Consider the following 25,387-nt stretch of genomic DNA (forward strand, 5'->3'; position numbering starts at 1 on the left):
GCAGCATAAATCCTCCTCGAAGATCCTCTCGCCTTTCTGTAAAAGAAGCAGCTGCCATTACTGGGTAGGTATGATCAGAAAGTGTATCAATGTGAAGGTTAGTCCAAAAAGGTCAGGCCAAACCTAGTCTCTCCAAACCGAGGTCTCCACACTAGATTTAGCTAGTGTGAGTTAAATATCAGGGCCCTTGAGGATGGGAATTCTCAAAACTTCTCCAATGCTTTCTAATTCATAACATGGTTTGAGAGACCCTATGAGGACAGGGAATACCTGGCCCAGCATCTAACTACACCCGGGACCACTGAATAAACATGTATTTCACACATACCTCAATCTTCCCTCTGCCTGCCTCCAACTAGATTACTTCCAACTCTGCTCTCTGCCATGAACTCCAAGCCACTAAAGTTCTCCCAACTATTACACACTATACTTTATCAACACTGCTCAAATCCAACAAGGCCCCTTCTTTGTGGATTAAATACAAAGTGATCAAGCCAGACATGCTATGGGCACAGTGGTGGCAGCTGCTATCTAGATGAATTACTAAGTCTCTATGCAACCCAGCCTAACTGTAGTTTCTTGGCTATCTGTATTCATCGTCATATCCTTTGCTTGCTATGGGTCTTTGAAATGGCTCCCCAACCCAGTAGTGAGATAGTGCAGGATGCAGTGAAAGCTGCTTGGTTCCCAACTGGATAGGCTTGACTGCAAAGAGGAATAGTCCTACGATAGTACATTACAGAGCAGCCGTGGCAGAGCTTCTTGGCCAACAGGAAGTGAACACAACAGACTGTGACTGCCATTCCAGTGGGTAGAAGACACACTTCTTTTAGCAGTTGTCTTCTGCAGTGGCAAATGGTTATTCAAAGTAGTCTGGATCATGAAACAAACATTGGAAAAGAGATTCTCAAATAGGGAAGGGACCCATACTAGTTTCCAAGGTGCCTTCTGACCCAATGATGAGGACTCAGGTGGGCAAACAACACAGGCCTTGTAATCAGGAGGAAAGGATGGAAATCTGTGTAAGATACTATAGGAACAAGCCCGAGGCTGCCCTAGTTCCTAATAGAAGACTTTTTTGTCTTCTCCAAGCTGCAGTTCACCAACTTTATACAACTATCTAAGCTAAGGAATCTGTTTAAATGCTGTTTGTTCTCCCCTCAGGCTAAAGAGTCAAGTGAATCATTACCATTCTGTTAAATGAACTAGTTAATATAATTTAAAATGCTATTTCAGAAGTACTATAAACCACAGAGATTTGAGTATCACTCTGTCCAGGAAGGTGAACTTTGCCGAAACATTAATAACAAGCGCTTCTTGAAAGTTCAAGGGCAAGGACCTTCCTGGAAGTAATATTGGTAGACAAGAAAATTTGTCCTTATGGCAGTACCTCTTATCAGTCTGGAGAATCCAAATGAGATCTAGCAAACAGAAGTAAGTGCAAGAAAAGTACAAAAAGACTCCAAAGTTTCTTCTGAAGAAAGCAATGTGTTGTATGGAGACTCAAACTGGGTCAGGTACAGATCATGAAAAGTGTCTAGCCAAGAGCCATTTGCCATACACTTCAGCCATAAAATGTACATGAAGACTCTACTTTGGGAACTTAGAAATTGGTTTGAACCAAGTGCATCTGAAAAGTCCCCAAGGGTCACTGGCATTTCTTGAACGCTACCTAGGAAGTTACTTGTAGGACCTTGAGTTTCTTAGAACAGGACTTGCAGGCTGTTTCAGCACAAGATCATCACTTAACAATGGGTCTGAGACCCCTTTCTTGCTCAAGGACTTCATTTCAAACATTTTTCATACGGTTTATGAGGGTAAGAGATCCACTTGTGGAAGATCCTTCTGGCCACACAGTGACCAACAACCCATAAGCAGCTAGTAGTGTCTAGATCCACGGTCATGTACAACACTGCTTCAGGGCCAAGAGAGACTAGCTGATACAGCAGTGACTTCTTTAACTTTGTAAAAAGGTAGTGTGACATCTTTACCAAGCTACAATAAATACCCCAATCACTCATTTATTCAATGACTATTTATTGAGCACTTCCTTTGTGCCTGACTCTGTGATGAAGATAACACCAGTGAACAATACAAATGTGATCACTGCCTTCACAGATCTTATACTCCAATGGATGCTACTCTCTAGAGGTAGCAGATAGTGTAGCCAGGAGAGTTTAAACGGAAGACTATAAGAAGAGTATCAGCTAGCACAAAATGTAGTACGCCTAAAAATCACCTAAAGAACTTGTTAAAATAAAGATTCTGGATCTACCCTGGGGGGTCTAAGTGTATAGGCCTGAGGTGGTATCTAAGGTGGTATATGAGAATTTGCATTTCTAACACACTCCCAGGTGATCCCAATACAGTCCATCGGTGGACCACTCTGTCCATCAGTGGACCACTCTCTGAGAAGCACTAAGCTAGAGGAAGTACAAGGCTTTCCTGCTCAAAACTATCCAACTAGATATTCCGCCAGTTAGAAATGCATTCTTAATATCTGATATTTACTTTAGGCAGTCAACAGAATGATATCTGAAGCCTCCTAGGAAAAGATTATGATGAAGGAAGGTTCTGGATAGAGAGTCAAATTGGCTAGGGATTGTATGCTCCCCCTCCCATCACATATGCTGGAAACAAGACAGGGAGAGCAAAGACAAAGTGCCTTCTCTGAATTGTGCTTCAGGTCTTGGTAGCAGCTACGTAAGATTATTAGAGCCACTCTGGAAGGCTGCATATCTAAGCTTCCCTCAACATGGCCAAGTCTGGCTTCTCCAAATTAGCCTGACATCCTTCCATCAACTCCACTGGAGAGAAGACAGGAAAAAGAAAGAATGGAAGAGATGTAAAATGGAGTTGTAAGTCAAAAGTCAGAGATGATAAAATACAACTGTCCTTAGCAGAGGTTGTAATAAAATGACATCCAAGTTCTTCATTGTACTTTGCAATATGTTTGAACAGTATTCATTTCAGTTACATTTGCTCCGACTAATTTTCCAGTCTACTTCTGACAGGCACATTATGGTCTGGCCCCATCAAATAGGAATGCTTTGAGTAAGTGAACACCTACCTCTGTACTTTGACAGTTTGGTTTCTTTCTTGCCTTTCTTAGGTTTAAATACAATCTTCTAAGATGTGACTTTGTGGTGAATTCAAACTAATCTGATGTTTGGGGAAATTTCCAAGTTCAGTATCAATCTAGGTTAGAAGAATACTTTCCCCCATGTACTAACAAGAATTTTATATATTACAGGCATATCTCAGATATTGCAGGTTCAGTTCCAGACCACTGCAATAAAGCAAGTCGTAATCTTTTTGCTAGTGGAGGATCTTTCCTTCAATTAGTAAAAACACAACATGTCTGAAATACAATAAAGTGCAATAAATCAAGATAAGCCTGTATTACATATTACTAATTCTATTATTTTACTTGTAAAATGAAGTTGCTTTTATTCCTTCTGTTGAATGTGTCAATAAGGCACTGAGGTAACAAAGTGTGAAATTAAGGACACCTCAGCCAAGACTCCCAATCTTAGAGTAAATCAAGTCTTTTTCTAAAGTGCTATAGTGCTTAAAAAAATACTATAGTGCTTCTATCACACCATTTAATCCTTAACTGCCTTGACAGTTCCCTCAAGACTGAGTTTTACTTTTCCCTAATCATCTGTAGAATTCTGTCTCTCCAATTAGCGACTAAGTTCTTTAATGAGAACTTAGCAATGCCCCCATCTCATTCTCTCTGGACTCCTCCTAAAGCACAACAGGAGTAGTGCTAAGCACTGAATAATGCACACTGGGCCCTTTTTTCATTTAAATTGAAATCCAACTGTTCTGCTGCATTCTGAGTGTCAAAGACTAAATTTTCTTGCTGAAATTCACCCATCAAAGGTGGTAGGAGGGGGCAGAGATGAACTTTTTTTTTTTAAGTTTCTCCAAATAGACGTGGCTATGATGATTTGTTCCTTCAATGTCACTTGGAGTAGAGGCTCATTCTCTGCTTTGCCATCATGTAATGATTAAAATAGCCAACATTTCTTTCAGAGGTAGCTATAGTGACTCCCCACTAAAGCACACAGGTGTAAGATACACATTGGCACCTTCATCTGGCCTGAGGGTTTAGTAACCATCTTCTGCTATGCCCCTTTTTCCTGATAGTTTCTTCTAAAATTAAAAGGAGTCTTATTTTCACCATTTTGGCAGAGCCTTCTGAGCAGAAGCCTTTCAGAATTTAAGTAGTATAGCTTTTATCTGTTCTGAATATATACTTTGTTCCAAATCTCCCCAAATGTGAGAAATTAATCATATCTGGATAGATTCTTCATAACTATATGAAGTGGAGGTTCTGAGAATTATTTAATTGTGTGCTCATTCCCATTTATCAAATGAGTTTATGAATAAGAGGAATTATTTGATAACTGTATATCCTCACAAAAACACTCAAAAGTCTTCTCAGAAGCTAATCAGTGTTTTTCAAAATACTACCTCAAAACTTTAAGAATACTTCAGAAAAGTTTGTCAGAAAAACAGATCATGTTATCTTCCTCTATTCTGCTTCCAGATTTTTAGCATTCAAATGACCAAAAGAAATGCTGGTACAAACAGGCAGAAAGTAAACCAAAAAAAAAAAGACCAATGATAATGACTAAGAATTCTTCTACTGTTGCACACCCCCTCCCTCAAAAAAGAGGCTCTTGCTGCCAAACAACAGAGCCAATTAAAAAAAACAAGACAGTAGAGGCAGTCAGTATCTAAATTCCAAGCAAAGCAGCCGTCTTTCCTATCTGACACCTCCTCCTGAGAACATCTCCTCTGCAAACCCAGTTATCCAGCTGTTTTATGTGACTAGCACCAGCAACTCTCTAAGTTGGGAATGCTTGCAGGAGAAATTGGCCTCCAGCAAGATCTCTCTTTGGCTGCAGGTACAACAAACCTTGTCATCTGGTAACTTCAACGAGTAAAATCACTGGTAGAGCTGGTCATTACACTCCCCTCTACTGTACTCCATCATCCCCATAAATCTCCTAGTGGTTATTTAAATAGATCTATAAATCTGGGGACCCTATGTTAGTTTCTTTACACCAATATTCTTGGTTTCTGTTACACGCCTAACCAGGGCTGCCTTATTTTGTTACCTAGGACCAAGAGCAATTGTGCCATCTCCCCAGGCTCCAGAAACCCGTTATTTCCCACTCATTATAGACATAGCAATAAATGCATTAAAAGGAACTGGACATAGAAGAAAGGGCTGACATACATCTTACCTGCATAAATATCTATTCTGGTAGCATCAGCATCTCTGCAAAATTAAACGAAAAAAAAATCAAGATCCGAATGAGAATATTAAGTATCGACTATCAAAATGCATAGTATTTTGAGTGGGAAGGATACTATTTTGAGTCTATTTTCAGGAAGTCATACAGAAATTCTGTAGACATTAAAGTTATATTTTACACTTGACAACATAATTTTTCTTATATGTCTGTGAAAAACTTCTGGAGCTGGAGTTCCAAATTATTAAAAATAATCATATGACATACATATTTTTAAATACAAATATCATAGTGAAACCACCTACAAGTAAAAATATCCCCTTTAGGCACTAAGAAATGACTCGAATCTGTGTTTCTCTCAATTGATCGCAATCATAAAAAATGTTCCAGTAACTTGCCCATTTTTCCTACTCACCAAGCTATTGGGAAAAAAAAGAAAAAATTAACCTGCTACAAAGCATATGAAAAATAAAGTCTCATGGTATACACAACACAATCAGCAGACTGATTCATGAGCCCATAATCTTGTCCTCCCTAACCCTGAAAGGAAGTTGAGGCACCCCATGAGACTCCAGCCATCAGCTGAAATATAAGTTCAGTCAATAACAAAGGCTTCCATAAAGGTTTGGAAGTAATCTAGTCCAATTTTGCCAAGTACAAGGAAGGAAAATAAGGCACAATGAGTTTCACTGGTTTTAAATGAAAAAAAAAAAAAAAATCCACTCAAATCCATATAGCTCTACATATACCTATTTTCAAAGACATAAAAAAAAAAAAAAAACACTTTCAAATATGAGATTGGCAAAATGTGTGTATAAGCAGGAACACATACTCCCAGAAATCTCCAACTCACTATACGATATACAAAAAAGCAGTCTGCCACAGCACGTCATGGTCTCAGTAAGCTAACAAGTGGTAAATTCATAGTTCCATTAAGCTACATTTTAAAATCGAATATAAAAATTATGAGTCAACCAGGATTGAAAAAAATGGGTTTTCTGGTTAAATAACTTGTTAACCAGCACATTTCCATGAATAGTCCAGTGAATAATAATAAAAATAGTAATAAATTTATAGTATAGACATAGGTATACATAGAAAATTATCAACAACCTCATTAGCTGGGGGTCTGTTTAGAAAGTATTTCTGTCAATTCTAACATTCTTCTTCCTTTATTAGTCATCGACACTTGGCCAATAATGTCTAAATTTTGTTTGCATTCAGAAATAAGACAGTCAATATTTTCACAATTGTAAACAGAATCTTGATTTGCACTTTGCTATTTGCTTATCTCTGAACTAACCTAAACTTCTTTTCAGTCTTGCACTATACTATTTATAGGTTTCCATCTCTAAGAACTTATTATAACATTTGATTTCTTCCAACCATAGCTGTTAACAGTGGAAAACACTTTGATCACCTGGAATCATCTGACCATTAAATATACACTCTGGGAAAACACAGAACTCTTGAATAATTTTAAAAACATTAGACAGTGCACTCTCCTGGTAGCAAAAATTAAATCAGAGCTTGTCTGTCCCATTAATTTGACTCTTAAGTTTCTATCTTAATTCCCTGCATTTCACTACAATTATCTTGCTCTAATACACGAGGGAAGGTCAACTTGGAGGTTATAAGTTCATTATTTTTAGAGCAATGAATGAATTAAAGTTAATCGAAGACAGTGGAAATACAAACTAATATGCTATTAAAAATACTTTTTTGGGGTATGAAGCCTCCTAGGAATGAGCTATAGCTATTACAAAATTGCCTTCCTCCCAAGTCTTTAGGAAGCAAAGGTCATAACGACCCAAAAAGTTTTCAAGTACAAACTGTATGCCTGAAGACAACATACCTTGCATTATCAACCAGTTCTGCAAGAGCACCAAACAAGAATTCATGAGTAGTTCTGAAATGATAAATACTAAGAGTCAGCAAAAGAATTATGGAATTGAACTATAACTCCTAATAAAAAGTCAAGGTTATAGAATACACAACGCAATATATATATGTATGTATATATATGTATACATGTATATGTACATATATGTATATGTATGTATGTGTGTGTATACATATAAATACACACACACACATATGCCTTACTGATAAACTGTATACCTGAAACTTTCTAGATTTCATTAATCAATGTAACCATAATAAAAAAATAAACTAAAAAAAAGTCAAAGTTATAAACTATTGTTTTTTAAAAAAATCTAAAATCACTATTTGCATAGCTGATTTACACTATTGAACTTTAAACTTCTTCATCATTAACTCACTAATCCCTCTCAAGTATTAATCTATCAAATCTTGCTATCTACAGGGAAATATTTATCTTTACTATCTTGAGTAGAGAAACCCATTCTAAAGCATTAAAAGATTCCTATGTGTACTATTGCTAAAACAGTATTTTTTACTACTCATATTCCGTCCAGAAAAAAGTCTGTATTGTATTTTTCATTGCCTTAAACAGCTGTCAGTTGCTGCATACTCAATGGACTTATAAGCATTTTGCTTTACCAATACCTGTGTATGGTCTGGTGAAAGAAGAAAACCCATTCACTTTTGTGCAACCTATAAGCAAAAATATTCCATTTGAAAGTGGGGAGAAAGGAGAGAATAATTCATTTCTTGACTTTCTCTGATTCTGGCTAAAAACAACTTTCTCCACAATGAAGAAAGGAATCCAAGACCCTCTAGAACAATTCTTCCTAGGAAGACAAGAGCATGGCATGATCTCCTATGGCCTCTGTTAAAGTTAACCCAATGGTCATTTCTTCCTCCAAGAGGCTGCTAAAAGTTTGAGTTGGGTAAATTCACAATTACCATGTTATTCAAAACTCAACAAAGATGACATTTATGCATAAGATTAGCCTTCCTTCATTTACACTCTTTAATTTGTGCTACTTCCCATAATAATCCTAATTAGATATAAAAGTAAGATGTGTCCACCTAGAAACCTTGACTTTTGATTAAAGAAAATATAAAATCATTAACCCATATAATGCATTACCATCAAGTTTTCAAAACTAACCAAATAATTACAGCTGATTTTTCTGTACAAAGTTTCAGCCAATAAACTGAAATTTTCTAAAAATTTAGAATGAAATATACCAATATTAAATAACCAAAATCTAGGATTTCTGATCACCTATATTGTTTAAAACAAACTAAAATGTTTGTTTATAGAATACCCAAAATTGAACTGTCCAGAAACACCGGGTTTTCCTCAAATAAATATTCAAATTTTTACAAATGCAAATTTTGAATTAAACTACCAGTTATTGGAATTTTATAAAGAACTTTTCCCCATGAGATCAGTGAATATATGTTGTTAATCCAAAGGTGGCATCAATAAATAAATTTCAACAAAAAATAGAAAATTTATCTCCAATTTGACTAGGAAATAGAGCTCAAATTCTTTTGGCCAAAATCCAGTTCTTGATCATTTTACAGGAAAAAAAAAATTTCTAAAAGAAAAATCTGCATAAAACATCCATATTTTTAATTATTAAAAATATTTAAGTCTCTAGAATATTAAATTCTTCAATTATAAATTGAAATACAAAAGTATTCTGTAGATTACACCACTAAAAACAGAGAAATAAGATAGAAAATTAAAGTGATTTGCTGAAAGTAATATATTAAAAATAAATCTAACACTTGCTCTCAAGCTTTCGATTAGTCATTTTGCAGACTTAGAAGTGACTTAGAAACTTCCAAAGTGAACCAGTTATCTATACTCTAATTTTTTAAAAATTTTGAAAACTGTTAAATACAAATATAAATTCTGTTGCACTTCTCATTTCAATAAACATTTGTACTTAAGTGAAGGAATCTTGGAAATACAGGTCCGGGGGCAGGGGGCAGAACACAACCATAATAAAAATGAGATGCAACTTGCATGCAGAATCTTTAGAATAAGTTAATTAAAGAATGAAGTATCTAATCTCTGGTAGTAAGAATGGTAAATATGAATAATCTGGAAAATTCTGATATCCTTTGTCATCAGGGTAAAGAAATTAAAAAATAGAAATAGCAATTGCTTCTCAGAAATACATATTCCTGATTGGTTCATACGAAAATGAGAGACATTTAGAATTCAACAGAAAGATTTCAAAAGGGTAAGCACAAAGCACCTCTGCCTAAGTTTTCACTACTTTCTATAAAATGTTTGGAAATGTGCCTTGTACATTTAGAATTTCAAGAAAACCATCCAAATGGTCTTCCTTGTTCCACACAGTATCGATGCTGTTCCACACACACTTATTTCAAGTAAGTTAACATATCTTTAAAATGTAACTAAAGAGTACTTTGGTGATGTGTAGTAAAACATCATAAAAGGGGCCTTTTGTGACAACTGTTGATGAGGTCAGAGACAACACTCAGAATGTTCTCCAGACCTCCAAATGATTAATAGGGATCCAACTAACAAATGCTAAAGTCAAGAGTGCTAAATACCTCTTAAAATAAGAACCAAAAATATACAAACTGCATAAGTTCTCTCTCTTTTTCAAATAATATTCAAAGAGGTATACTCATTTCTAGCTAGTATTTGAAAAGAGATATCTGAATAATTATCAAAAGAAATTCTTTTCTTCACAGACCTAAAGACTGCTTGCATGTTATCCAAAAAGATCAACCATTTGGAAAAGGACAGATTTTTTAACAAACTCTCACTTTCAACTGATAGAGGCTTTTATACCATTTGTGCCATAGTCAAAATAGTTCTGCAGCATTTCCAATAACAAATTCACTTGTAAGTCTATCCGTTATGTAAGGAAAATGGTCTCCCTATTCATATTCAGCTTGAATTTAAACCAGCTGAGTTCTCAGATATGTTCACAATAGTTAAATGCCTTAATTGCTAGAAAATAAAGCTGAGAAATTCTAGAGCAACCATTTTGTATTCAAATGGCTTTAATATATTTAGAGTGTGAACCTACATTTCAACGGAATTATAAGTCATAAGAACTATTGTCTCTAGAGTTGACACGTTCCTCTATATTCACTTCAAATATAGGTGAAACCCAAAAATATCACATGGCCAAAATAAGAAGTTATTAAATGTGCCCAAAGGAACAGACATAGAAAGCAGACATCTTACACTTAAGCATTCTGCTCTATCAGACCACTTAGCAGTACTGCAAACAGAGTAACTTAAGATATGCATCTTATTTACACCAAAGGAACATCACTACCACTACACCTAGATTGCTCATTAACTTTTTACTATCAGTCACAAAACCTGCCACAGAAAAGCAGTAACAGCATAAAACTCCTTTTATTTAAAAACCTTAACTTTTATCATCTTACACTAATAACATCTAGCATTAAAAGAAATCAGCATAAGACCTTCATGTTATCGTGAGAATTTCCCAGGCCTGCTTTAAACCTTAACGCTAATGTTACCAAGAGAATAACCATCAGTAGTTACTGCTAACTTAATACACCCCACAACCCCAAAATTTCAAGACATGTTTACTGTCTCTAACAAACACTCCAGAATTTACTAAGAATTTATCTGCCTAATGACTAGCACCAAACAGCAAATTGCTACCACACTGACTAACTTTTGCTTTACATAAACTAATATTACAAACACAATAATCACCCTCCATTCAACATTTACCATGTACGAGCTAATTACTTTATAAACATTATTTTATGTAATACTCAAAAACACTGTCAAATTAGCACTATTTTATAGATGAAGAAACTGAAACTCAGAGCTAAGTTGACTTGCCCAAAGGCACAACCAGGAAGCAATCAAATCTTGGCAGGCTCTCAAGCCTTTGCTCTTTCCACATCATACTGATTTCCATCTTTCCATCCTTGCAAGTCTACATTAAACAAGAGGTGAGGAAAGTGCCACTTCTTTCATAATTCACAATATGGCCATATTGTAGATGTCAGACACCCTAAAATGACCTTGTTTTTAAAATTAGAACAAAGACAAATTTTCTAAGACAAATTTCCCCTCCTCTGAAGGTGACACTGCACCACTTAACACAGAGGAGATACATCTACCACCATTAAAAGTAATACGTCACATCTTAAGAAATTTTAAAATTGTGTTTCCTCTAGAAATGAACTTCCAATCAGGTCATCTCATTTAAAAAAAATTGAAATTGGTTACAAATCATAAATTTATCTTGGTGTTCTCGGGTTCATATTTCTTCTGGCACAACTGGACATATTCAAAAGTAGACAAAATCAAAAGCGTGATCCAGACATTTCAGAGCTTCCAAAATGATACCTCCAAATGTCCATGCAAGCAGGTGGTTCCAGTTCAACATTGGTAAATCAAATTCACAGAAAATTCTCCAACATCACTTTAAAAAGTGATTTAACTGAGCTCGAATTCTTTGCTTTGCCTCTGTCCACCTGTTAATTAGCTATAAAATAGCATGACAAATAAACAAATATCACAGAATCCTCAAATTAGGGGCTCACTGAGACAAAACTGAAGACTTTTACAGTGAAAAGTAAACCTTTGCTGTATAGACTAGGAAAGAAGCCCTTAAAGGTAAAACTGACTAGATACAAGACTAACACAGGCACCAACCACTGTGGCCAGATAAACCTTATTGCTTTACAGCTGCTACTTAGCAGCTATGTAACCTTTGGCATGTAACTTAATCTCTCTGAGCCTCAGTTTCCTCCAATGCAAAACAGACATAATCCTATGAAGATTAATTTCAACCATGAAGCAATTAATTTACTATTATTTTATAATCGCATAGTCTTTGGGGAAGCAAGAACAAGAATCCAGTTTCTGAAATCCCATTCGTGTTCTTCCAAGATTATCAAACAGTCTACCATTCCAAATTTGGCCCCTCATTCCAAAATTCAGAACTGAGACAACCATTTATCAAGCACAATCATCTGTGAACATCTAAGAGGCCTTCAACTGCTTGTTAATGTGGCAGTTCAAATACAAAGGATACTGAAGGTTTTGCCTAAGGCTATGTTATAAACCGAGTGACCCTGGTCAGCCACCTTACCTAACTGGATTTCGGATTCATCATACATAAGGATTCACCTAGGTAACTACAGAATCTACTCTAGAACATTCTTGTTCAATAATAAGCTTCCTAACCAAAACAAAATAAAAGCAGGCTCTCATACTTTGGCACTTCACTTCAAAAAGTTTTATTTCCTTGATAGGAAAAATAGCAAACAAAAATTACAGAATTATCACAAAGAAGAATCTCGGGTAATTTAGGATTTTGGTTTCATTTCTAAGTCCTTTCCTATAAAAGGCTATAAACATTATACTATTACAATTGAGTAACTTAAATCTATATTCTCAACCCTGAATATGGTTCTTCAAATCTCGTAGGGCATTCATTTGGCTGCTCATCACCTCTCCACGTACAAAAATGTTAGGAAACTTAACCATCATCTCAAAAGTGGCAAACAAATGTATTAAAACTGTAAGTAATCATGCCCCAAATGGATTACTTCCAAGAGAGTGAGCAAAGTTTTAACCCTTAAACATTCCAGACCAACGTGAAGTGATGGTAATCTCTTCATGAACTCAAAAACCATTAACGCCGTACAGGTTCCGAGACTTGCACGCATTTTGGGGAAAGGCTATTTAAATCACGGGTTTAAACAAGTTGCCATTTCCTTCTTAGCATATGAAAATTATATTGGTTGTGAGGACGAATTCCCCAGGAAGATAAAGCCAATTGTTTGCTGAAAAAAATTGCTTCTCGCAAGTTGTCCTTTAAAAGTCTTCATTCTTTTTCTTGTTAGAAAAAATCTGCTATAACCCAACTGTTTTGGCTCGTGTCACTAAAGAGAATCTACTAGAATAGTCCAACTTTTGGCGATCCAAAGAACAGTACTTGTTGGATTCTTATCAAACACTTGAAACAACTTGATATATTGACCTCAAATATCTAGTTTGTGTTTGATCAAAAAAATTCGATCCAGTAAATGGTCATATTCTTCTGGATTAGCAACAAATATTTCACTGATCTCAGTTCTTCCATATAGAGCTCGACTCATCCAGTGATAGTCTCAAAAAAGTGAAAAGGCAAAATTTTCTGGGAAAAGGATTTCCATACTAATATTAAGGAATGAGTGACCAGTGACCACAGTGGCACTTATAGGATACTTACGAATTCGTGTGCAGATATTCAAAGGTTAACTGGGCTCGATTCAGACTGCTGTAATTTGTGAAAGCCATGGGTGCGGTGAGGTCCAGTCCTTTACCTACTAACTAGGAAATATAACCTTACAATAGAAGAGTTTCCAGGACTCCTTTCAGTAAACGTTTGGTAAGTCTGTGCTCCTTATAGTTGAACAAGGTTAATGAATACTTATCCAAAATATATTCAGAAATGTCTAAAACTACAATTGATTTTTCCTTTAAGTATTTATCTTCTTAAAGACTACAATGTAATGTTTCGAAAAGAAATGCGTTGTAAATCTGTAGCCTTAAGGAGCGTTAGCGTTAAGATGCGATAGTTCAATGAGTCGAACGCGGATGATCTTGAAGTAGATAGTACTAGTTCGCGGTTTTATTACTGCTTCATCTTCATTTCCTCCGAGCCCTTTTTTGTTCTTCTATGAAATTTACCAATCCAGAAACTTACCAACCCGGAAATTTAGCAACTTGTCATAAACCTGGCCAACCACTCATGTCTTCGCCACCAATGATCTGGGATCCTTAAACATATCCCAGAATGGCGACCATGATGTCGATGGAGTGCAAATGGCGTTACTTCCGGCTTCGCTTCCTCTCAACTGAAAGATCTCCTAAGCACAACGGCCAATTTGTTTTCAGAGAACAGACCAAAACTAGTTTGCTGCTCCGGCCCAATCTCCCCAGAGTAGTAGGTCAAATTACCTCAATGACTCACAAAAACGTCTCAAATTTAGCTCACCCAAATCGCCTCGTACGGGCCGCACCCTTCCCCCACTTCCCCTAGACAGCGGCCTCAGGCCCTTCCTGGGCCTCGGCCCGAGGCCTCGTCCTCACAGAGAGGAGTTAGTCCCAGCTTTCAAGGCCCAGATCTAGGGCAGTGGCGAACGCACCACCCGACCGGGCGTTGCCCAGCGCTCACAGCGGCTTTTGTCCCTCCCCACGGAATTGGAACCCAACAACCGCAGAGCGCTCTTGGAACCATGTGCTGCCGCCGCCTCCGCCGCCGCCGCTGCCGCCGCCGCCGCCCGCGCGACACCAGCCGCCCGTGCGCCGCTCTGAATGAGATGACGACAGAACTCAGCACCACGAAATTCGGTGCTTAAGGTTGCTCCGCAGCCGCTGCCGCAACCGCCACAGCCACCTCAGCCACCGCTTTGTCTCCGTTAGTGCACACGACCCGAGCCGCCTCGCACACTCCGCGACGCCCCAAGCCCCCGAGGCCTCCGCGGCGCATTCAGCCAATCAGAGAGCCGCAGCTCCTCCCGCCCCCGCCCTGATGTGACGCCTCCTGATTGGTGGGCATTGTGACCCCACGTGACCGGATCTTGTTTAGCCGGGCCCGCCCCTGTCACGTGAGAAAGCTCGCCTCTCTTCCTGCTTTTTGACCCTCTCCGCCATTTAAAGAAACAGTACCGGGGGCGGGCCGAGCGACGCAGCCGGGACGGTAGCTGCGGCGCGGACCGGAGGAGCCATCTTGTCTCGTCGCCGGGGAATCAGGCCCCTAACTTGAAGAAGCCCTGGCGCGCCCTCCCCCCCTCCCCGGTCTGGTAGGGCGAAGGAGCGGGCGCGCGGTCGATCGAGCGATCGGTTGGCGGCTCTTTCTCCTGCTCTGGCATCCAGCTCTTGGGGCGCAGGCCCGGCCGCCGCGGCGCGCGCCCGGTGGCCGTTGGCGCTCGCGCCGCGTCTTTCTTCTCGTACGCAGAACTCGGGCGGCGGCCTATGCGTTTGCGATTCGACGAGGAGTCGTCCGGGTGGTCGGTGGCGGTGGGCAACTGCTCCGCCCCGCTCCCGGGGAGGCGGCGGCGGCGGGATTTGGTGCGGCCGGGGAGGCGGGGGTGGCCGGGTCCGGCCTGGAGGCCTGGCGCCACCCTTCGGGGCCTGCAAGGACCCAGTTGGAGGGACAGGAGGGGGCAGGGGGATGGTTGGTGGTGGGCTTTCTACTTTGCCTTTTCCTCCTTATGCCGCCTTAGGGAGGGGCGGGAGCTCTGGAGGCAGCTCCGGGGTCGGGAGACAAGCTCCGGAGTTGGAAGAGCTGGGTTTGCTTCTGGGCCTAGCCACCAGCTGGCCGAGTGATCTTAGGCAAGTCACTCTGTAATTTGTCTGCGCCTCAGTTTCCTCCCCTGCCTATTGATGTTTGTGGGATTAAAAACGCTTTGTAAACTATAAAGCGTCAGTGTATGTAAGGAATTATTGTTTGTAATTTTTTTTTTTGAGTTGTAAGAAAACTTAGCAATTGCCCGATCCTTGGATTTTCAACCTTCGATAGGAGTTGGAGATCCGCAAACTCCCTGAAATTGTATGCGGGAATGTACATTTTAGGGGAATCAGGATCAACTGCCAGCAAGTTTTCAGAGGGAGCTGTCACCCCCAAGAGTTAAGAACCATGATTTCTTTATGCCACAGGGAGGAAACTGAGGCTTGGATGTCATTTGGGACCCATCACAACCAATTTGAAGCCCCTATTTGAATCCCTGGGATATGTGAGTTGTTTCTCTGCATAATGGTTATTTGGGGTAACAACACTCCACTGCTTGGCTTCTATTCTGAGTCCTTTCGTTTCCCTGAGGGTTGCCTGAAGGGTGGCTGATGTATATGGCGCAGTGGTACCCCATATAAAGCAGCTAAGACTAAGAGCAGATATGTTCTCTAGTATCAAGAAGCCTATTAATCTTTGGCCTAATAATTTTGTTTTCTGCTGCTTATACTGGTGCCCGACAACCTTTCTGACTCTTTAGTTGACCATTTCACGACCGTGTTTGCCACCTGTTATTTGCTCCTATTTTATATCTCTAGTCTGTGTGGTTGGTAGTGAGCAGGCTTATTTTTAAATGGTGCTGCCAGGTCTAGCTAATTAATGGTTCAGGTGGATTTTTAGCAAACTGGCTCACTGGAACAGACTGAACCAGGCATGGAATTCCTGAAGATGTTGGGGGTTTGTCTTTATTAATTGAAGGTTAACATTCTCTGAAAAGTTTTTAGAACTTCTACTGAACCTCAAAATCAGAGTTGGAAGTGTTTCAAAGCGTAACTTTTTCCTGGACTGCTTTGTATTCTATCTGCTTGCAAGTGTGTTACTAAGATGGCCAAAATATCAGTTTTTGCTTCTTTGTTAATTGTCAGCTGCTGTTATCAAATTCCAGGCCATTATCCAGCAAACACTATAGAAATATTTGAACAGTTGGATTTCAAACATTTTCGTTTTGTGGCGTGATGGTTACCGGTGGTACAGTTCTAAGCAAGTGAACACACACGTTCGAGTGTATTTTGTCTGGTTAGGTGTTGCTTGGTTCTGCTATTTCATACAGATGTCTGAAAAAAAGAAAAAAAAAATCAGTCGACTGTTCTCTTTATCTAAAGGGCAGAGAGAGATTATCTCAATTCCAGAAAAATGACTGTTTTGGAGAAAATGTGTTGGTCTTTTAGGTCTTTTGTAATTAAATCTGGATGTACCTCAAAAGAACATTAAGACTGTGGTGATAGGTGCTTTCTGCAGCAGAAAGGAGGGGGAAAAAAAACAACTGGAACTCAAAGCTTGAAATTCTGTGACAAAACATGAGAGTTTCACTACAGTGTTCTACACTAGCTGGAGCAGATATCTTTCAGTGTAGCCATGGTGTGGACTCCAGATTTCCAAGACCTGGACCTGGACTATGGAAGAGCTTATCAGGATGCGACAGGAGCTCTGGAGCTGGATATTTTTTATTTTTGAATTTTGGGACTGTTGTCTCTTTTCTCAAAGCAAAGTCGACGACTGAGCAAGCACTGCCACCAGCACTGTTACTGCGAATTCGAAGACCTGAGTTTCTGCCAGACCCTCGGTGCAAACTCTGTCAACACACCATCCAAAGTGAACCACGGTACTTGCCATTTTCCAAAATTCCTTATTCTTTACCATCTCTGCACTTCTGTTCATGCTCTCCTCTCTACCCTGGAATGCCTTCCTCTGGTTCTTCACCTGTCAAAACTGCCATTTTCTCAATATCCAAATAAGATACTCTCTTCTCCGTAGATCTCAATTTTAGCCAGAAATAATATTTTTAAATTTTCATTATATACTTTTAACTATTTTTGTATAGGATACCTCATAAAGTCATTATTTGCATGCTCTTTTATTTGCTGTCTTGCAGATAGCAAGCCCCTTGAAAGCAAGGGCCTTGTTTTTTGTATCTTTGCCCACACAGTACTACCACATACGATGAATCACTTAACGAAAAGGAATTTCGAGAGCAAGCTGTCTCAGTATAAGCATTTAGTAAGTGTTTGCTTAATTACTGTGTGATGACTTGGTTACTCTTGATTAGGGGGAAAAAATCACTAGTAATAGGCCATGATTTCTTCCTTTATTTAATGCTTTTACTATATTTAAATTCTAAATTCAAAAAGATTTAGGGAGCCCTCAAACATAATGAGAAACTTATATGTTGCATAATGTATTACAGAAGGGTGCCAGGACCAGGGCCTTATTCTCTAGGTTCCTTATTCTCCACCATTTAATATGGACCTTTGTTAAAATGAAAGGACAGCTTTTGAAAGTACAAGGTCATAAGACAGTTTGAGGAAGACATTGGAAAGGGAAGAAGGGCAATACCTCCTTTACCTTGGTGTTGGTATGTAAACTTCAGCTCTCTTGCCTCCTCCTGTGGAGCCACTTTCTTCCCTGCCAACCACACTGCCTGAATGCAATCAAATTCCTCCCCCAAAGTATGAGAGACTTAGGGCAGTGCCTGTTTGCTGCTTCCCTGAGACAGTTTGTTCTCAAGAGTTAGGAAACAGTCTTTGCCAGAGAACTTTCTATTCTTACCATCACTGATTGTTAATCATAAGGCTTTGTTTCCCTTTATCATCTGTCATCTTCTCTGCCAGGCTTGTCAAGAATTAGTACCCGTCAGACAGCTGATGTACGGACCGCAGACCCACCCCAGTTTTAGAGTCCTCTTTGTAATTCCATGCATTTGTTGTCTGTTTTGTCCCTATCCTTTTCAGTCCTGTGCCTCCTGATTGCTGAGTGTTCACCTGGACCTTCCAACTACCTTCCTTGTGCTGTCCCATCAGCCTACAGATCTGGTACCTGGATTTTTGCCCATGGTGATTCCTATCACTTAACTACTGAAGAAGACACCATTCCAGTGGACCACTGTGACTCAAGAGGCATTCAGCCATCATATCTTGGCCTTCACCTCTATTCTTGTCCTTTTCTACACAGAATGAGCACCACCCTTTATAGTGAAGTCAAAGGCCCAGTTTGTTCCAAGAGTGTGCATTTTGTTTCTTCAGTTAAAGCCTTCAGAGACAAATAATAAATTTGGACCAGGGGATTTTTAGTTAACAACACTGTCTGAAGAACGGCAACATCATTTCGAGAACAACATTGAACCACACCCCACAATCTCAAATGTTTGAAGTTCATGAAGTGTCTAGGATCCCATCCAGGTCACTGGACCTTACTCTCTCTCTACTTCAAATCTATAGTAGCTGCTGAATGAGAAAACAGAAATTCTGACCCATCGGATTAAAACAAAGGCACAGCAAAGTCCTCGTAGCATCTTTGGGATTACGCGAGGACCAGAACTTTTAACACAAATGTAAGAAATTTTACCAAGGAATCCCTTTACTTAACAGCATCTCATAAAGCTCCAATCAGGTTCCAGAAAAGGCCTCTTAAGACATCCAGGTAGAACCTATATGGTAATTCCTTATGTTTATATTGCACTTTACAGTTTCAAAGCACTTTTACATGCATTAATCTCAGTGATCAAAATAACAGTAAATTATCCCCTTTTACAAATGAAATGATAATGTTATCCAAGGTAGCAGAACTACAAAGTGGAAGAAGCCAGGCCTTCTGACTCACAGTCCAGTTCTCTCCTCAGAATTAATTTAGCCTCTACTTTACCTGCAGTGTTAAAATAAGTAGAGACTGGGAACCCCAGGAAAATTTTCCAACTTCCTGATCTGGTGCCTGCAGTCAGGATTTTATAAGTATAATGTTGTGATAGCTGTACCTAGACCAGAATTCCATGGTGACACCCCTAAGGTTTAGGGGCAGACTGTCTCCATGGTGGTAGATTGTCTAGTCAACAAGGCACATGTTCATCTGACAGCAAGACCGCCCAACATGAAACAAAACTACTTTTAGATCTTTTGTCCATCTTCATGGCCTTCCCAAAGATGGCTTGTTTGGGGATCCCTGTTCATATCATGTCCTCGTGTGTATTTTTTAAGGCTTATTAATACTCTAGAACACCCAAGGTCTTAGCTATGGTCCTTTATCCCCAAAATAATACTTATACAAAATGAGCCATCTTTTTTTTAGAGTAGTACTGTTCACGTGTGTGTGTGTGTTTATATATGTGACATATACATATATACATCATAGAGCTTTTGTAGTTCAATAAGGCGGTAAAAGTACTGTAAAATGTGTCCCTCCCTGATTCATGACGCAGTTTAGTATATTGAAGGATCTCAAAAGGCTTGCAGCAAAAAAATACTCATTTAGCTGTTTAGCCCAGGATATTCTAAGTTTAATCAAGCACAGAAAGTTATTTTTGTAGCATTCTTTTTAATGGAATGGGGAGATTGCTTTAGAGCAGTATAGCCAGTGCTTTCTGAATCCCAACAGATTGCCCTAGAGGCCCAGGAATAAACTGCATCTTTGAAACTCCCCTTTTTCTTATCAACAACTGCTTTGAATTAGTATGTCTCCATCATCTGAGAGTCCTTTATCTTGACCATTACCTTTATTTTCTGCCAACGGAACCTCTAGAAGATTTGTGGGGATACGTGGGAGGGAAATGGGGGAAAGTTAATTCTGCCTCCAAGTTGGACGAATTGCATGACATTTAGTAACATATTTCTCTGTCCCTAGAATTGTGCTGTAAACTTAGTTCAAGAGCATAACATTTCAGGTGGGTGAGAAGATTGGGAAGGGATAAGAGGAAGAAGATGGAGAAAACAAGGAGGAGTGAGAAGGATATTTTCTTAGAATATGAGTTATTGCCCATTGAGATCATGCTCGAAGAGAAGTCATCCACTTGAAATAATACAAAAAGAGAATGCATTTTGCATCTGTATGCTGACTGCAAAAACCCTAGTACCCTTGTCACTTAAAACCAATTACTTGATAGTCACAAGCCCGATTTCAGACAATCAGAATTTATAGCAGATTTGAGTGTTAATTTCATAATTCTATAATGTGGCCCACCTTAGGGGATGAATGAATAGGAAAACACTTTGGATTACCAAAGGCTTTGCTCACACAATTTCTGGTTTCTGTGACCTATTTTTTGTATTTCAGCATTTTGTGAACAGCTTATTCTTAGATCATTGGTTTTCCAAAGGCTTTGTGGCCGTGAAGCCCTTTGAATGAAAACTGTGTGGAAGCCCAGAGTAAAAGTGAAGCTGCTCTGGATGAAGGAGGAGTAGGGGGCCTGAAACCTGCCACAAGCATCTTTCCCACCATGATGACACCTAAGGAGACTTTTTTTACAGCACCTAGAATTCTTCAGGACAGATTGAAAACCACTGCCCTAGACAACAAACAATATGTTCGACCTGAATGGCATTCTCATCTGTACCCAACACAGTCCATGTTCAGTTGGTCCTGAACATTCTTAGGAATAATTATTTTGAGCAAACTCAGAAAAGTGCAAGAAGATGGTTTATCTTTGCCACCCAGAGTAGTCATATGGGCCAAAAGTGGTATGAAATGGACCTAGATTAATAGCCCTCTACCCGCAGGTGGACTTCCAGTGACTCCTGGGACTGGATATAGACAGTAATTCATATGTACTCTACACTGACAAATCCCTTAACCCAACTTTCACAAACACCAAATGCTCTAGTGGTACTTGAAATATGTGACTTTGAGGTCTTCATCTTTGGATACCTGAATTGCCAGATGTTGAAGTTGATGCCTCATTGAGGCCATAATAGAACAGCTTGTACATTGGACCTCCATCATCAGCCATGGTACTCTACTTCATGTGCAAGGGATAACCATTAACTATGAAAGCAGAATTCAAATACTGGCAGCATTACCAAAAGGGTACCTGGTTTTCATTCATCTTATTATCAAACTACAAGTCACTATGACTCAACCAATGGCATTTATACTGCTGTTTGGTTTTATTCACTTTAACTGCTGTTTCTAGAATAAATGAGCTAATAACCTTTAAAAAGCTAAAACGATTCCTCCATCACTGGCATATTCTGCTCTAAAATTACCAATACTCAGCTCTAACTGCACGACGGTCCACAAGAAACAATCTTTGAACATCTTTTCTCATATGTGATTTGAAATACGGCTATTTGGAAAATTTTCTCTTAGCCAATTAGAATTTTTCATTCGAGGTGGGTCTTTTGATGTCTGGTTCCATCAACTAGGTGTTGGGGATATTTGGAGATAGGCCTGTTGACCAGGCCATGATAGCTGACTTGCTGGGAATCTCAAATTGTATATCATCTACCTTTTTGATGGAAATGTAGCCTGACTTGAAAAAAAAAATTCTACAAAGCCTCCAACTAAGGATTTTATCTGTAGACTCAAGAACTTTCTGCTGCTTCTCCCTGTGGTCACAAGACCACAGTCTCTTGTCCTTGTGGATGTGTTAATGGAATTCCATCTGTTTTACACTGATTCAGAGTGGCCGACCTCATTCCTTGCCATGTGATACTCCCAGGCGTTAAGACAGCTTAACTTGTTTCTGCAGGAAGGATTCAATTCGTGAACTTCAAGACCAGATCGAGTTGAATAAGTATGTCACGAGAAAATCTCATTTACTTCACAGTTAACTTAAGAGCCAGCTGTCTTCAACTACTTTAATGAATGTACTGATTAACTTGGCGATTTTTTTTATATAAATATATATATCTTTGTCCCTTCTAGACTAATTGTGATTACATGACTTGGTCTGCAAATCATCAAACAAGACCTAAGTCTGGTTGCTCTAGACTGCCCGCTCTCAACAAATCTGATGACTATCATGCTTATGTATACAACTATTATTTGTAAAGGAGAAACTATCTACAAATTCACTTTTCTACTACCTTCAAAATATTAGCTCAATTTTTTTTTCTTTCTCCTGTACAGAAAAACCCATTGATCTACACTGCCAGTCATTCCCTTTAATCCTGTCATACTCAGTCAAAATGAGGGGCTTAAGGCGAGGATGATCATCTTTCAAGAGTCTAATGAACACGGTGTCTTAAGAACTGACGGTTGGAAAAGCAAAAAGCCTAAAATTCAAACCTGTTACTATTTCTATGCCTCAGATCTCATCTAAGTCTTTCCACCAACACCATTCAACCAATTTGAGGCCTTGACTTGTTTATAATTCTCAGAGATGGGCTGAGTACAGAAGATGAAGACTTGATTGCCAAAGAAAGTAGGGCCAACCTTGATGAACCTGGCTCTCCCAACCCTATCACTCCTAGATATAGCATAGACTCTTCAACAGACTCTCAAGTCTGGATTAAGGATATAGCCTTCTCCTGAGCTGAAAGTTATTGGGCAGATGAGCAGGAAATTGAAAGCTGCTGTATCTGACTGGCTAGTTAAGATCAAGAAGTTGTATCCAGAGTAAACTCTGGATTAACCCTGGAATACTCGGGTTGTTCTTCCATATTGTGTCGTGCTTATTGGTATGGCTGGCCCTACTGAAGGTACCCTACTTGCCTATTTACCTGACTCGGCCCTTGCCTGCCTTTTTTGACAAGCTGCTGCAATCACACTTGTGCTTGAGAAGACTACAACTGATTTCAGCCTGTCTTATGCCCAGTTCCACCAAGGAGTTTCGAACAGAAGTAACCTGTACTTCACCCTACCAGGACTTAATGTTCTCAGCAGTAGGACTATGCTGTATACTCTTTGACCAGCAGCAGCTTTTTTTTCCCTCTTTTTTTAAGTGCTGAATAAGCCTCTATGCCTATATATATTTGATCATCTTCAGCACCTGGGACCCTTTCTACTGGATCTGAAGTACAGCAGATTAAAAGTACTGTCCCTTCCTCTCTTCTGCAGTAATAACAGAGGTGAGTCTGAGCCACCAGTACAGAAATGAGAAATGTACCAGTTCAACTTGGCAAAGGACTTAAAGGAACACAAGAAAAGTTTTCCACTGAACTTAAAATTTACCACTGACTTGAATTGCCTCACAACTACGTGCCAGCAGAAGGCTAGTTGTCCTGCTTCATGTCAGCTAGACGGTTGAGCTCTCAGACTCATGACCACTGAGTTTGCTTATATTGAAACTCCATTGTATCATTTAAAGAATGCTATCGGACATGATTATTCCATTTGAATGGATTATAAGCTTCCTGAGTACTGGACATACTCCTCGTGATGCTTTTTCAGAGTACTTTTATTATCAAGAAAGTAACAGTGCCAGCTGTTACCATTCGATTTTTTGAGCAGAGACTAAACTTTCAACATCTGGTCTTATCATTGACAGCAGTTGTTTTTGATTGGCCAGCATTCATTCCATGCTCCCTGATCTTGGAACTACATCTCCCTATTTTTAGTCCACGTGGTTCAGACAGTCTGACATGTTTCATGTGTGGACATGTGGTTTAAACCTGATGGATCAACATACTTCCATCTCTTTGACCATAGTAATTGGTTCACAAATGGTTGTGTGATTCACATTGGTCCAGTGATACTCAATTCAACCTTGGGAGTTTAACTGAACTATGGAAGAGAAGAAGCTCAAACTATACTGAGTTTGCTTAGCTTTGTAGGATGAAAAAGCTCAACCAGCAGAGTCCACCATATTAAATGAGCCAGTCAGAGAATGAAGCCAGTGCAGAGGAAAGCGGAGCCAAATGATGGAGAGACTTGAGTGCTGGTGACAATGTTTGTGCCCCTGGATCCACCTGTGCCTGAAGCTAGATATATCCTCTGGACTTTTCAGTTTTGTGAACCAATAAAACCCTTTTTTGTTTAAGTTACTTTGAGTCGGGTTTCTGTTGCTTGAAATTGAGTCCTAATATACTATCTACCAATCTTGAAAGTTGACAGATCCAAGTATTTATTAAGCTAGAAGTCATAGCCACACAAATTATTTCCCAAACTTGAAGACAGAGCAAAACAGGAACTGGCAATGATTAAGATGGAAGCATAAAAATTAATTACATAGTAGAAAAATATAGAAGAAAACATGGATGTTTATCAGTAAAGAATTGGTTAAATAACACATAGTTTAGCCATATAAGAAAATCTACATGTCTGTTAAAATGAATGAGGTACATTTATTGTACATGGACATGGGAAAAAAAGGCCATGATATGGTAAACAAACTATTGATAGCAAAATGTATGTGCTAATTTTAAAATTTGTTTATAAAGCATAGAAAAGTCTATTAATGGCTTTCTTTGAGCAGTGTAGATTATATGAGACTTTCAACTTGACACATTTCTGTATATGAATATTTTACACTAACATTAAGTTTTATTTAAAAATAAAAAATTTTTCAATTTAGTGCTTACTGTTTGACCTTGACAAGTTACTTAACACTGAGCCTGTTTCATCAAATAATTTAAAATATCCACCTTTTATCTTTGTGACAATTTCAATAAATATATTCATCATCCATTATTCAAACCCACAGATCGCTGCACCTTTACTTGTTTAAGAAACTCTGAACTCAGTAATTGTTAATTGTTCAAGCAAACTTCTTTTAAAATGTTTGCATTTTTAAAATCAGAACTTCATAGTTCCAGTCATCAAAAAAGTATTTCAGTTCTCAGCTGAATGTTAACCTATTAAGACCTCTTGCAGTTTTCACAGTAGGCAGAGAGGAAGAAAAAGATCTATTTTCTTTGAAATCTGGGTATTCTGATTTCACTGCCATTAAGAGCATTAGTGACCTTTTCATTGCTAAGTCCATGACAAATACATCTTACAACTTTCAGCAGCACCACGAGGACTCCCACCAGCATCTTGATACACTTCGCATTC

General features: G+C 38.9%; 1 protein-coding gene and 1 long non-coding RNA gene across 4 annotated transcripts in view; one reads left to right on the forward strand and one right to left on the reverse strand.

Moving 5' to 3' along the window:
• The window catches only part of MORC2 (MORC family CW-type zinc finger 2), a 37,298-nt gene extending 22,635 nt beyond the window's left edge, over positions 1 to 14,663 (reverse strand). The window contains exons 1-4 of the mRNA XM_025047856.1: positions 13,406 to 14,663; positions 7,126 to 7,179; positions 5,262 to 5,296; positions 3 to 36 (exon numbers count right to left, since the gene is read on the reverse strand). Coding sequence (XP_024903624.1) covers positions 3 to 36; positions 5,262 to 5,296; positions 7,126 to 7,179; positions 13,406 to 13,473 — 191 coding nt within the window. The 5' untranslated portion in view covers positions 13,474 to 14,663. The remainder of the gene's footprint in view (positions 1 to 2; positions 37 to 5,261; positions 5,297 to 7,125; positions 7,180 to 13,405) is intronic.
• A 330-nt stretch (positions 14,664 to 14,993) lies between these two features.
• Positions 14,994 to 24,378, forward strand: LOC102894197. Of its 3 annotated transcripts, none has more exons than XR_001517081.2 (3): positions 14,999 to 17,291; positions 18,418 to 19,119; positions 20,729 to 24,378. It is a non-coding gene; the product is annotated as an uncharacterized LOC102894197 (long non-coding RNA). The 3 variants fall into 3 exon arrangements; XR_001517080.2 differs by having other exon boundaries at positions 15,000 to 17,291; positions 18,418 to 19,105; XR_001517076.2 differs by having other exon boundaries at positions 14,994 to 17,291; positions 18,418 to 24,378.
• Positions 24,379 to 25,387: the final 1,009 nt, after the last annotated feature.

Source organism: Pteropus alecto, unplaced genomic scaffold (assembly GCF_000325575.1).
Source record: "Pteropus alecto unplaced genomic scaffold, ASM32557v1 scaffold190, whole genome shotgun sequence".
Lineage (NCBI taxonomy): Eukaryota > Metazoa > Chordata > Mammalia > Chiroptera > Pteropodidae > Pteropus > Pteropus alecto.